Source organism: Arachis ipaensis, chromosome B07, assembly GCF_000816755.2.
Source record: "Arachis ipaensis cultivar K30076 chromosome B07, Araip1.1, whole genome shotgun sequence".
NCBI lineage: Eukaryota > Viridiplantae > Streptophyta > Magnoliopsida > Fabales > Fabaceae > Arachis > Arachis ipaensis.
In genome coordinates this window covers 42,524,960-42,539,437 of record NC_029791.2, presented here as the reverse complement: position 1 = coordinate 42,539,437, position 14,478 = coordinate 42,524,960, and the positions used below count along the sequence as shown (strand labels likewise).

The 14,478-nt window shown below is 36.7% G+C and overlaps 1 protein-coding gene across 1 annotated transcript; it reads right to left on the bottom strand.

The window, feature by feature from the left end:
• LOC107607154 lies at nucleotides 2,576-9,443 on the bottom strand. The gene is made up of 8 exons (XM_021107795.1): nucleotides 9,303-9,443; nucleotides 3,961-4,037; nucleotides 3,726-3,847; nucleotides 3,530-3,623; nucleotides 3,315-3,447; nucleotides 2,920-3,074; nucleotides 2,683-2,812; nucleotides 2,576-2,632 (listed from the first exon to the last, which is right to left on the bottom strand). Exons 1-8 carry the CDS (start codon nucleotides 9,441-9,443, stop codon nucleotides 2,576-2,578), a joined length of 909 nt encoding a protein of 302 aa, XP_020963454.1.

The following is a 14,478-nucleotide window of genomic DNA, read 5'->3' as shown; positions in this document are numbered from 1 at the left end:
TAAACACTAGGAAGAACAAACGACCATAAGAACTTTTAAAAACATTCTCTCAAATGCAATGGACACTATTATTGAGGATCCGGTCAATACTACAAACGATAGAAACTTTCTTTTCCTTTTTTTGTCGAGAACGAATTCCACTGCTTCTTAAGCCCTTGAATTCTCTAGAATATGCACAAAAAGTTCTTCACTAATTCTCCAGTTGCGATAATTAGGACTTGCTAATCAAACAAGGCCTATTTAAGTCCCCATTTGTTGATTTGCTTATTGCAGCTCAGTTACCATCCGAAGGAGTTCGGAAGGTGTTGGGGGAGGTAGATCAGCCATGGATGGACACAGAATGTTTGAGGCCAAAAAGGAAAAGAGAATTATATTTCGGCCCCACAGTGGGAGCCAATTGTTCTTGAGTGAATAACTTTACTATAACTCAACTCCTGAAAGCTAGCACCGAGCTATTATTCCTGACGTGAGCTAAGAGCTTGAAGGTCCGAGCTTTTCGTCTGAGAGGTATGTCACGTCGTGGAGAGAACAAAAGGGGGAGTGTACAGGCAAAAGGCACTCTGATACTTAAGCCAGTATTGGTTATTTTTTATATATCCTGCCAAAGATAAAATGTCATACCTTTATAGGTGAAGTGAAACAGATCGGTTACGCTTCTGGCAATCATTTTCATTGAAGGATGTTAATGCTGTATTAGGTCATTATAATATTTATTCTGCATGAATCCGATTTATGATGTTTGAATATCATAACGTGCTAAGCCGAGCTATAACGCCTAAAGCCGATTAATTGCTTTTTGGTTAAATTTTACCAACCACACACACACACACACTAGTAGAAGACCCGTGAAATGCACGGGTTGAAAATTTCTATTTTGTGTTTCGGATTTGTTTTTTCAGTCTTGGATTGTTACTTTTTACGTTAATAAAAAATATTTTTGTTGTTCAATTCTTAATTAAATGTAACAGATTTATTTACTCTATCACTACTCAATACATAAGTATTTTTTTCTAACTCTTCATAGTTTGCATAAGTATCGTTTCCAAAAAGGAATGTACTTTTTTAATACCTAAGCTACATTAACCATTCTAGGCAAAATGCACCTAAGAAATCCATCAAACAAAAGAAATGACCAAAAGATCACTTCCAACTTGTTCAATATAGATATATCAAACAAGTACAAATCAATTCAACAACACATTACTATACAGTCATCTAAATACCATAAAGCATTCACTTGGTAAAACCACATAAGTTAAGGAATAAACTAAATTGTGGAATGAGAGATTTTTATATCATAAAAGAGCTACTGCATTTTATTAAATTTCAAAGAAATAAGTACAAACATAAAGGGCTAAATAGCTAATTTGCCTAGTGGCTAATGATATTATGTCCACACCCTAGCACTTAATCTATTACATGAGAAAGATGCCCAAAAAATAATCCAAAAAACATTCCATACAAAACATGAAAACACACGCATATTCTCATCCACTATAATCCAATGCATCAAATGCTATTACATGGACACAACCAAAATACCTAATGCCCTAGATTAGTCCTAATCGGTAGTTCTAGTTAACTGCCATGGGGAGCCACCTCAATTAACCCCCTGTCCAGGGGAGCCATCATTCCCCGAGCCACGAGACTCACCTGCTTCATCAAATTGCAGCCTCAAGGATCTTCTCAACCTCTTCAATGAAGGCTTTGCATCTTTCTCAGCATCAATAGAGCCTCGATTAAGGCCAACCACATACTCCTAGTGTAAACAATTACATGAAAATAGAAACCTAATTAGAGGGATAATTAATGAGTTCTAGTCAAAGGAACTTATCATAAAATTAAGCGTCCTGTCAAAAAAAATTGCAACATTACTCACCTCTTCACTTTCATCAACTTCATCACATACATTTTCAGAATTATCCACTTCATTTAACTTATCCATGACAGCATCAACAGACTTTCTCTTGAGGAGAGGACACTATTAAATAACACAAAATAATAGGTTCAATTTAAACACAACTCAAAAAATGGTGAAAAATAATATAAAAAAAAATGATAGAAGAAACTGGAAGCATGGTACCTTAGCATCTTCATCAGCTCCCAAGTCAACAACATTTGATTCCTTTTGGGTGCATTAAGGCGAACCAGCAAAGAGCTCAGAGCAGCTGGAAGGAGTCAATCCCAAATTCGGTGATTTGGTAACCTTAAAAGGTTCCTCAAATGATCCTTCTCCTTTTGATACAAACTCAGCCTTGGATAATACAAAGCACATCCCATATAAGACATGAATAAAGGTGGAACAACCAAAAAATGGAAAATTTAAGAAAGAATTTATTAAAATGAAACAATAGGTTTGAATTTCGTTTTATACCTTTTCGGGACTCAAATCTGAACCAGAGAGCTCAAACATTCCAACTATTGCAGCATCATCACAAACACGCCTCACTGGATAAGTCCCTTTGAATTTTTCCATCCCAACAGGCCTACTAAGAACCTTGAACAGCATAGTTTTTCCAACAATTTCTTGGAATATAGAAGGAGACTGTGTGCCAAACACAACCTACGAACAATATTAAACAGACACATCAGAAAAAATGTATTGGTAGAAACTGAAGGATAAGAAAACTCTCTAACAATAAACTCAGCACATAAAAAGAATATAGCATTCGATTGACTTACATCCACATCCTTAAGATGTTGTTCAAACAGCTGAGCACAAGTCTTATTCAGTAGGTAACTTGCCTCACGATCAAAGAGGACAAAAATAGAAATACCAGTGGAATCCTCGAACAACACCTTCACTCTAAACCTGGATATTTTTAAGATGCACATAAATACTGGCCTAAGGTTAACAACTACGCAGAAATAATTCACAATTTAACAAAGCACAAAGGAAACATTGTAAAATATTTATACCTAGGAGTCACATTTGTAATATGGATATTGCAAAATTGACAAAAGTAAATCTCAGATTTTGCCTGAACACCTCTGCCACATACACAAACAAAGTACCACCAAGGACCATCCTCAACTATTTCAGCTATTTTCACTAGTACAACAAAAGTTCCAGCCTAAAAATATAAGACCAGGTCTATAAATGTTAAGACATTATAACCAAAGATAATTGTAATAGAAACTAAAACCGAAAAACTAAAATAAATACTAACAGCATAGTATGTTCAAGTACAAAGGAGGACAAAAGGATTAATATCGTTCCAAAACAAAGCAGTATTTACTAACGAATAGAAAAAGAAAATTTAACACAAATTATCGAAGAGTAAAGATGATAAAAAAATTAAAGTGGTTCCAACCCGGTTGTTATCATCAAGCGACTTCACAGTACACCTAGGTGTGAGCTTCATAAAGTCTTCTTCTATTTCGATATTTTTTCCAGAACCAACAATGCCAATGGGTTGGGATGCACTAACTCCATGTGGAATAGAACTATTAACAAATACAGCACCAACTTAAATAAGTAAAAAATGACAGCAACAACAACAAAAAACACTACATAAACTACATGTACAGATATACCTTTTTCTGAAAAGCTGCCACCTCTGGAATGTCAAGATTAAATCCAAACTTTGATGCAAACATAACATTCTGAAGCCCAACTCTACCTGAAAATAAAAAATAGATACATTGGTTAAATGAATATACTGTTAAAACCAAGTGAACTTGGATAACTGACACACCTGAAATAAAATTTACATGATACAAACCTCTAAAATCCTTAACTTTGGCAAGTTGTAAAATCACAACTGGCTGTTCAGCATACCTAGAAGACAGAAATCGATTAACTTTATCAACATATTCACCAAATAAGGCACACCGAATTCTATAACTGAAAACAACCAACAAAATCACCTACATTATTAGAAAGTTGACTATACAAATGCACCGAAAACAAAAAAGAATCTCAATAAGAGGAAGAGGTAGAAATTAAAGAAGGCTAACTCATTTTCAACAAGTTCCATCACAGCCATCTTCATCTTCTTTCCATCTTTATCATATTCTTTTTGTAAGAACCAGAGCTTTTTCACAAAAGATCGTTTTAATAAAATAATAATTTTAAGTGCCCGAGATGGATTCAAAATTTAGAAGTTTTAATTTAAAAATATAAATGTAAAAATTGGTTTCAGTGAATTTTTCTGAGTCAGAAAATATATTTTCTACGAAAGACCGAGAACCGGTAGCCGAACCGGTCGAATCGGTTTAAACCTGTCCGGTACTGTGTTTTGAAAAAAATAATATTTTGGAAAATTGATTAAAAAGGGTAAAAATAATTTAGAATTTGAAAACCGAATACTAATCTTAAAGGTTTTGGCCCAAAGTGGCCAAATAAACCAAATAGGCTACGCGATTGGACCAGGCATAAGTTGGGCCCAAGCCCAACATATAAAAGCACCTTTTAATGAGCCTTAAGCTCATTTTCAGCAACCCATAAAGAGAGGGGCGCTGGTTATGAAAGAAGAGAGGAAGAAGCAAGTGACACTATTCATCCTCCACTTCCGGGAGCCATAACTTTTGATCCGAAGCTCCGATTGACGAGCCGTTTGTAGCCACACGAAGCTCTCGACGAGCTCTTCTTTTTTATCTAAAGAAATCTGGTAAGATCTCTCATTTCACACCCCAGTTTTCCGCCCTAAGTTTCTGTGCATTTTTGGGTTGGGGTTTTGAGCAAGTTTTGTAGTTTTGGTTGTTTAGGTAATTTCTAGTAGCGGGTAATTATTAGAAATTACCCCACTCCTCTTTGGACAAGGTAAGATTTCACTAAATCCTTGTGTTTAGTTGTGTTATGGTTTCTAGGTTTTGATTTTGGTGATATATGTGTTGTTAGTTTGAGCTTTGGTGTTTGTTGGAGTTGGTTGAGGCTTTGGATCAAGTTTGGTGGCTTCGTTTTGATGTTTGGTGCGTTTGGAAATCAGCCAAGGTATGGTTTCGATTTCCTTTATGTAATATGTAATATTTCTAAAAACTTAGGCTAGTTAACCTTAAGATAGGATTGAATGCTTTGGGTATATGTTCAATTGTATGTGATTTTGATGTTTGGGGATAACTTGTATGATAGTGATGATGATATGGAGTTTTGGTATGAGGAGTATATGAGTTTGATGATGAGTATTGGTATTTAATGATGATGAAGGTTGATGATGAATGTGTGATTTAATTGTAATTGATGAAGGATTGATGATTATTGAAATTGATGAGGATTTGTAGTGATTGTTAATATTGTTGAGGGTTGATATTGATTATGAGTGTTATGATGGTTGTTGATGTTGAGAAAATTGAAGATGAATGTTGATATTTGTTATGGTTGTTGAGAGTTGTTGGTATTGTTGATGATTATTGATGAGTTGTGTTGATTATGGTAAATGATGGTATTGGTGTATGATGTGGGAATTGGAAAATGATAATTTTTGAGGATTGTTAATGATTGATGGGGTTTGTTAATGTTAATAAGGTTAATGGAAAGTGAAAAATGTGAATTTGGATGGATTTGGAACTGTTGAATGGTTTAGAAGGTTGTGTTATTGAGAAAATGGTTGAAGTAGTGCTTGGTATGAATTTTGGACTGTTTTGGTATGGTTGAAATGTGATTGAATTGGTATTGGATTGAGGTTTGGTTAAAATTGAGTTTTTGAGATTTTGGGTAAAAATAGATTTTTGGTGAATTTTGATGGATCATAACCTGAGCTTCAAAGCTTGAAATTACATGAAACTTGTTTTAAATTAAAGATGGCTTTGAGAGTTTTAAATTGATATAAAGTTTGTAAAATTTGGATTTTTGTAGAGGAAGTTATGATCATTCAAAGATTGGTGTCAAAATCTGAAATTCTGCAAAGTTGCAGAATTTTGTGATTTCTGATATGTGCGCACGCACAACCCTGCAAAATTTTAAACCTGTGCACACGCACAGACCTGTGCGTACGCACACTCAGGGAAAGACTTTCTGTTTTGAATGCTAGCACAGCTGGTGCACGTGCATATCCAATGAGAATTTATAACCTGTGCGCACGCACACGTTGGGAAGGTCAGTTTGTTGGGAACGCTCGCACACCTTGTGTGACCGAACAGAATTGCAAAACTCCGTACCTGTGCATACGCACACTCCTATGCGTATGCACACGTTTTAAAACTCTCTTGGGCGTGCGCACGCACACCACTGTGCGTACACACACGCCCTGTTTCTCAAACTTAAACTTTGTTTTCAACTGTTTCACCTTCCCAACAAGCTTGTAAGCTTCTGTGACACCATTTTGAGATTCTTGGGCTTATTTCTGGGCATTGAAACATGGGAAAGGTCTTAGGAGAATTTATTTGGTATTATCTGGAAAAATTAGAAAATGGAGGCCTAAGTTTCTGGTGTATTGAGGAGGAGTTTGGTTGAGAGAGAAGGAAGAGTAGTGGACTTGGTGCTGACAGTGAAATTGAGAAAGTGGAATTAAGAAATGATGATGGTTATTATGAGCTTGGTGGATATGGAAGAAAAGTGTGCAGGGCCTATATCCCTGGTGTAGCAGACTTCTCTGCTACATGAGTAGAGGTTGCTGAAAGTGATTTGAGATGAGAAATGATAATGTCTGGTGATGATTTGAGGTTGATGGACTTGTTAGATTATATGAGAGTGTGCGGGGCCTATATCCCCGGCGTAGCAGATTTTTCTGCTGCATGAATATATGTTGTTGAGAGTGTGCGGGGCCTATATCCCCGGTATAGCAGATTTCTCTGCTGCATGACTAGTGTTGTTGAGAGTGTGCAGAGCCTATATCCCTGGCGTGGCAGATTATTCTGCTGCATGATTTGTTGTGGTTATTTCCTTCTCTGCTGCAGGAAGTGTGCGGGGCCTATATCCCCGACGTAGTAGACTCTCTACTACATGAGTGTGCAAGGCACTATATCTCTGGCATAGCAGAAGAGCTGCTGCATGAGTGTGCAGGGCACTATATCTCTGGAGTGGTAGAAAAGGCTACATCCAGGAGGATGTGTCGGGTTGGCATTTACGGATTGATAAGTGATATCATGAGCCAATAGGATAGACATTCATCATATGCATCTCTTATGTGTTTGTTTGCTCTGATTACTTGAGTTTGCCTAATTGTATAACATGCCTACTTGCTTCTTGAATTACTTGTTATATATGATTATTATCTGTGTTTTACTTGTTTGCATTAATTGTGATTGTCTGGTGCTGAGAAGGTTAGGTAGGGGGTGGCAATGGAATCGCATGGAGGTTAGGTTGGAGGAGGCTGTGGGATACAACGGTGTGATTAGTATTAGTTAGAATTTTCCTAAGTTTAGATAACCCGATTTAAGGTTTAAGTTCTTTATTTGTTCTTTTCGTTTAAGCTTGAATATCTGTATGTGATGTGAAGTTCTAGGATTGCCTTTGGCCTCCCAGAGCCTTACATCTTACATTATTGGGCACTGTTACCATACTAAGAACCTCTGGTTCTCATTCCATACTTTGTTGTTATTTTTCAGATGCAGGTCGTAATTCACCTTGGTAAAATTGCGGATATGGTGACAGAGCGGAGTATGGTTTCTTCCTTATTTATTTTTGTCTTAATTTTTTTGTAGTATTCTCTCACCTCTTGTATATTTATCTTTATGGCCTTAGAGGCTTACTTGAGAGATAAGTTGTATAAGCATGTTTTAAATTTCAAAATTTTGTATGTCTGTATTTAACTAGTCGGCTTAAACTCCGCAAGTCGCGGCTAGTTCCCTATGATTATTATATTCTTATATCTATATATATTCTATCATTTTGCATCTATAAATTGTACCTTATGCGTTTAGTTACCGTGTGCGAACGCCTCACGTATGTAATTCTGCATTATGCGACCTTAAACTTTAATTGTAAGACCCCAAATTTTTGAAAATTAAAAAATTAGTTATTGGTATGTCCTTTTTCATGACACCTAACCCTTTTCTTAATAAAAGCTTCAGCACTAATCCATTCTTTCTTTTAAATCATGAACGAAGTCAATTAAGAAACAAAAAGAAAGGAAACGTGGCTTGTATATATATAACACTTTGACACCTAATGAGTTTTAGTATCACAAAATTCTCATTCAATACCCTTAGGCTTTAATCACATTCATCTCTTTCATATCACCGAATGAACTAAAGAAAAAAAAGAGAGAGAAATGCCGTGAGTGAGAAGAACGTGATTTCATGGCACCTCCATGACTTCCGGTTTTAATTTTTTGAGATTCGTAACTTCAATAAAAAATTTAATCCGATAAAAGTGTTTATATCTTTCTCTTTTATGTGCTGGCGTTACTTTTTATTTATAGAAGTTGACGGTGACGTAGTTCTCATTTCTCTTGAGTTCAGTCAATTGAAGTTCTAGGAGGCACAAACGATTTCTAACGTTTTTTTCTTCAACAGCTCGGTCAGAAAGCTTCTCCGAAGCTTTCGTTATTTTGATTTCATACGGAGGTAGGGGATTTTGTAAGACCCAGAACCTTTGAAAAGTCTTTTTATGATCAAGTCTCAAATCATATAATTATTTATAGCCTTAATTTCAGAAATCATTTTATTAAAGATAATTAAGGCAAGTTTTGATTTATTGAATTTGAAATGAGTTATGATTATTATCCAATTTTACAATCATTGAATTATTTTCTATATTCAAATTTATAAAGTTGGTAGCTGTGAAATAATAAGGATTTCTATATGATTTGGATTAAATAATTAATATTTTAAATATTAATACTGTTATTTTGAAAAATAGAGAAATTAATTATATTATTTCTAATTTTTAGATTTGGGCATTTTATTGAAAATAATTTGTAAAGTTGATGAGCAAATAGTATTTTCTATGTACAATTAGTGTTGGATTTAATTTGGGTTTCAATTACTATATTACTCCTACTTTTATTTGAAATTACAAAATTACCCTTGAACCAAATTTTTCCCTAATCCTAAAACTCAACACACATAACTCTAACCCTAAAAACCCTACCCGGTTCCCCTGACCCGGTACACCCCAGGATACATAATTCAGCAGCAGCAACTGCAAGCTGATTGAAAGAACCAAAGAAACAAAGAAAGAAAGAGCAATCGAAGGATAAGAAGAGGAGAGGAGGGAAGATGCCGCGCCGGTGCGTCGGGCTTCACCACCGCCATCGCGTCATCGCCGCCGGGCCTGCGAGTTGCCATCCGCGCCGCTGCTGCCGTTCCACGACGAGAGGAGGTTCGCAGCGGGTAGCGCCAGAGTGAGGGAGAGGCCAAGCGGGGGGCTTTCGCTATTCTCCTCGTCGCCGACTAGCTCGCGCCATTGTCCTCCTCACCGCGGAGTCTGAGTCCTCGTCATCCACGGAGGGCCAAAGAGAGAAGCTCGAGTAGGAGGGAGAGAGAGATCGGCAGATAGGGGGTCCTTGTTCTGCGGCTGTGCCTCCGCCGTCGCGGGTCCTCTGCTGTCCTTCCACCATCACTGAAGTCCTTCATCGCCAAGGCTTGCTGTTCGAAGATGCCACTTCGCCACCGCTGGAGGTTTTCTCCGATTCAGTTAGAAGGAGAGAGTGCCATTGAATGGGGAAAACGCTTCTGTCATGCTCCTCGGTCACTGGTGGTGGAGCCGCGCCGCTGTCGGAACCACCGCCATCTCTGCCAGCTTCCACCTCCATCGTGGTCGATAATGGAGGAGAGTGGAGGAAATTGCCTCTGCCGCTGGAGCTTCTAGCTACTTTTGTCGTCGCCGAAAAAGTTGCCGGTAAGGGTTTTATTTGAAGTTTCTGCCTTTTTGGATTTCGAGAAGGTTTTAATGTTGCGTGGTTTTTTATAGTTGGTCCACCAAAGATTCTGGCCGCCGCCGGAGCTGTTGTTGGGGCCGGTTCGAAATCGTAGCTGCTCTGTTTCGCTAGTTCAGTGAGTATTTATATTTCGGAAAGCCTCGGGTTAGTATTTTGTTGTGTTCGGTTAATGAATATGAGTTTTGATAACGTGGGGTCGAGTCCTGATTATTATATGTTGCGATTAGTGTTGCTATGATTATTGCGAAAGTGGCTGGGAGCTGAGGTTTTGGTTGCCGTCAGTTCGGGTTGAGGCGGAAAGGACTCTGTGAGGTGTTTGGGTTATGGAATTGCGTTTTGAGGTAGGAGCGCTTTCCAAAAACTATGTTTAATGTATTGGAATTATTACATATGGATACTGGTGCGAGATATTGTGTATTTGGTGATTGTATCTTCCTTATGTACTATTTGATTGACTCAAATGACTATGGATGTTGGTTTGGCTGAATTGTTGTGCGGCTTTGTGAAATGTAATGTCTGAAGTTGATTCTTTAAAGATTCGAAATATGAGTTTAATCCGTTGAGGATTGGTTTGAATTGAGTCAATTATTTTGATGATGTGAAAGATATAATACTCTTGAAATTCAGCCTGGGTTACTTTAATTGATTTGGTTTTGATAAATGATTCATTGCTGAAGCTTAATTTATTTAGTGAACTTTATGCCTTGAGTTTGACTTATTTAGAAATGAACTATTTTTACCGTTTGAATCACTGAAGGAAAGAATGATGCTCTAATATTGATTTCAATATAAAAAGGAGCTTTTAGTGATTTCAAAGGAATCTAGACTTTTGATTGAGTAATTAAATTTGAGGCATTTTGGGAAGAGTCAGAAAAATGGGTTCCAAAAAGAAACCTAAAAGTGGTTTGATTTAAATGAACCGGTTCCTTTTCAAATGAGTTGGTTTTTGGACTGGGTTGGAACTTGTGATTTTGTATGGTCGGTTTCATAATAAATTCAGTTTTATTTACTTGAACCGAGAATCTATGATTTTAATAGTTTCAATGAATTCTAATGAATTGATATAGGTTGACCTTCCCTAAAGACTTGGGACTCTGCCGAGAAACTTTTGTTATAAAATCCCATTGTTGTATGGGTGATTTTGAATACTTTGAAATAAATCCTTAACTTGCTATGGTTTTGGAAGTTTTGGAAAGAGAATGTCGAGAGTGGCTTTGTTTTAAAAAGGGAACTCACTTTGAGTAAATTTGGCTTATGAGCCTGAGATGATTTGAGAAACGAGATTTCTAAAGCCAAGGCTGAAAAGAGTTGAAACTTGATTTCAAAGTGAAACGATTTGAGAAAAAGTGATTTATGGCTTAAATGCTGGTTTTATGAATTTGATGATGTTGGATGGTGGAAGTGCTGTTTTGTTATGGGCCGGAATGACTGTGTATGATTATGAATATTGGCTGGTTCTGGATTGAACCGCGAGCCGGAATGGCTGTGTATGATATTGATTTATGGCTGATTGCCGAATGAGTTATGGGCCGTATGGCTGACTATGAATTATGAATTTAAGCCGGATGACTGAGATGGATGTTGATCCATGGCTGGGACTGAATGAATATATGCTTGAGATACCTGGGTAGCAGCAAGGGTTGTGGTTCGTCCCACTTGCTCCAGGTTAGAGACTGTGACGCCTGTGTAGTAGCGGTAGTAGTGGTGATTCCACTCGCTCCAGGTTGAGCTTTTAAACACCCGCCTGGGTAGTAGCCGCAGTAGTGGTTATTCCAATGGCTCTGGGTTGAGCGGGTAATAGCAATGGGGTTGTAGCTCAAACCTACTTGCTCCGTGATGGGTGTTTCTGTCCATGGTTAGCTACCATGACGTGTCGGGTTGGCTATATAACTGACAGATGATATCATCAGCCACTAGGGATAGGCATGCATCATATGCATCTATGTGACATTGTTTGGGTGTGCATATTATACTTGGTTTGCCTATGTGATTAATTGCTAATTGTTCTACTTGCAATAACTGTTTGTTTGTGCTTGCATCTTCCTATTTGTGTTTGCTACTGGGACTCTGTTGGACTGTGGTGATTGGTTGATGGTTGGATTGTTTGGGCCTAGGGTCGTGGTTGAAATGAGATGGACCGATGGTTGGTTTCGGTGTTGTGTGTTTCTGGTTTGAAAAAAATATGAAAGGCTATTTTGGTTCAGCATAGATAAATCCTTTGAAAGGCTTTTGAGTTTTTGAGAATTGAACGGTTCCTCTTTCAGAAAAGATTTCCAACTTTACTTTCATTGTAAACCGTTGTTTTTGAAAAGAGGCATGAGACGGTTATTAATCACTGGTGCGGTTATCTTCATGTATCCTATTACAGTAATTCCCAAAAACCCTCTACTGAGAACCCTTTCGAGGATGATGTTCTCACCCCCTACATTTTTCCCCTTTCAGGATATGGGCGCAGAAGTTACGAAGAGCTTATTTAATTGTTGTTGTGATACTCTGTATTGTTTTAGTTATGATTTATTGTACCCTCGCCTTTATCTTGATATAATCTGTAAGAGGGATAGGAATTGTATTGATTATTACTTGTAATATATATATATATATGGATGTACTCTTTATGAGTTGTTGTAAGTTGTATGGTATTTATGGATGTACGTTATCGAACGAAAGTATTTTTGGGAGCGGTATTGCGATTTAAAGTTTTAAACAGGCTCATATTTTAGTATTAATTAGTATAAGTGTCGTCGTAATATCTGAGCTATCAGAGTCGCGCAGCCGGAAGCGTGAGCTTTGGTAGTTAGGGTGTTACAGATTTTATTTTAAAATTAATCATTTTAATTTATGAATGTCATTAAAGTTTAGTGAATAAGTGCAAATAATTTATAAATGTCTCGTGACTAGTTTTATTGTTGTGAGTAATTAATTGATGAAATTGAATTGCGACTGGTTGAATTGAGGCTGTGAATGATGTTGGTTTTCTGATTTTGATGGAATTGTTTAAAATTCTGATTTATAAGATTATGCTGAATTGGTTGGTTGTGGCTGAAAAATCTGATTATTGAGTTGGAAAGTCGGTTTGATTGAATACTATGTAAAATGATTTTCTTTTCTTCATTTGGGGTTAATTTGATATTGAAAATAAATCTGCATTTGAAACGATTTGAGATAGTGGGAATGAGTTCTATTGATTTATCAAAAATGATTCTTTTAGTCTTTTGAAAGAGATTTAAATCTGAAATGGTTTTGAAGTTGGTTTAGGAAAATCATGGTTAAGTAAGAACTGGTTTTTGTATGAAAGAAGAACTTCTTGTAAATAAAGTAGTTTCGGAGGTTTGGAAAAGGTTATAAAGAGTGATGTTGGTTTTAAATAAAAAATTATTTGAGTTCGGTTTATTAAGAAAATGAATCTCTGCCACAGGAGAGCAGAGAACAAAGATCAAAAGAATGTATTAATTAAAGAAATTGTCTACCACAGGAGAGCAGATGTGACATTATTTGGGCCTTAGTGCCAAATGTAAAGTGGAAATGCCTACACACTGAGAACTATTTTTCAGATGTACGCTTATTGATTTGGAAAGTCACACTCTATACGGCCTAGCCGTACGACTTATAAGCACACTGTATGCATCTGGAAAGCCATACCTGGGACTTGTGCCCGGGTAATGTCGGGAGCGGGTAGGCAACCGACACATGAGCTCATGGCCTGCACTAGGGATAGACATGCATCATGTTGTTTGCACATTTGCGTGTGGCTGTGTTTGCTTGTATTACTTCTCCGTGATTATGTTGTTTGACTTGTTTGTATGTTGGTTTGGACCTCTTACTTGTACTATTAGTTTGCGAATGTATTGAGGTGTTTAAGAATTAATGTTGTGATTGTTGAGGATTAATTATGTGACTGAGAGATGGGTAATGTGACTAGTTTTATATTTAAACTTCAATTTGAGTTTAGAGATTTCAAAAGAGGTAATTAGTTAGCTAGAGTAAAACCAAAGGTATTTTTAAAAAGGTTTGATAGAAATATAGTTTTTTTAGTAAAGTTAATTATTTGTATTTTATTTCACTACTTTTACGGTATTTCCATTCCCTACTGAGAACGTGTGGTTTGTTCTCACTGCAAAGTCTCCCTCCTTTTAGTGACATGGGTTCAAAGACTCAGTTTGAAGTTGCAAGGGATTATTAGTCTTATTTGAGTTAAGTTTATGCATTGAGTTGCTTTCATAGAATTTCCTTGCTTTTGTTAGTAAGCTTTTATTTTATACAGATGGATAGAAATTGTATCTGAGTTTCATTGCTTTTTTTTGTTTGTAACTAGTCGACTTAAACTCCACAAGCCGCGGCTAGTTCCCTATGATTATTATATTCTTATATCTATATCTGTTCTATTCTTTTGCATCTGTATCTTGTATCTTACGCGTTAGATTCGTGTGAATGTTTCGCGCTTTTTTAATTCTATTTTTGAGCTTAATCCTTCATCGGGCTTCTAGAATATATTAATTTCTTTTATATTAATAGGTATAAGCCTTAGGACTGTTGTAACCTCTGATTAACTTTTGCTTTACAGCTAGAGGTAAGGTTTAGGGTAATTAGGGTGTTACACTTTCCCTTCCGATACAGAGACCAACAGACCCACCACATCTCAAATGAATATGAAAAAAAAAAACTATTAGAAAATAATGATAACAAAGAAACATTCTACAAATCACAAAGAAATAAG

Coding starts and splice junctions, on each gene's coding strand:
- LOC107607154 (XM_021107795.1), bottom strand. CDS start 9,443: ATGGTGGAAGGACAGCAGAGGACCCGCGACGGCGGAGGCACAGCCGCA. Junction 2,813..2,919: donor ATTACAAATGTGACTCCTAG/GTATAAATATTT, acceptor AAAAATATCCAG/GTTTAGAGTGAAGGTGTTGT. Junction 2,633..2,682: donor AACATCTTAAGGATGTGGAT/GTAAGTCAATCG, acceptor GTTTATTGTTAG/AGAGTTTTCTTATCCTTCAG.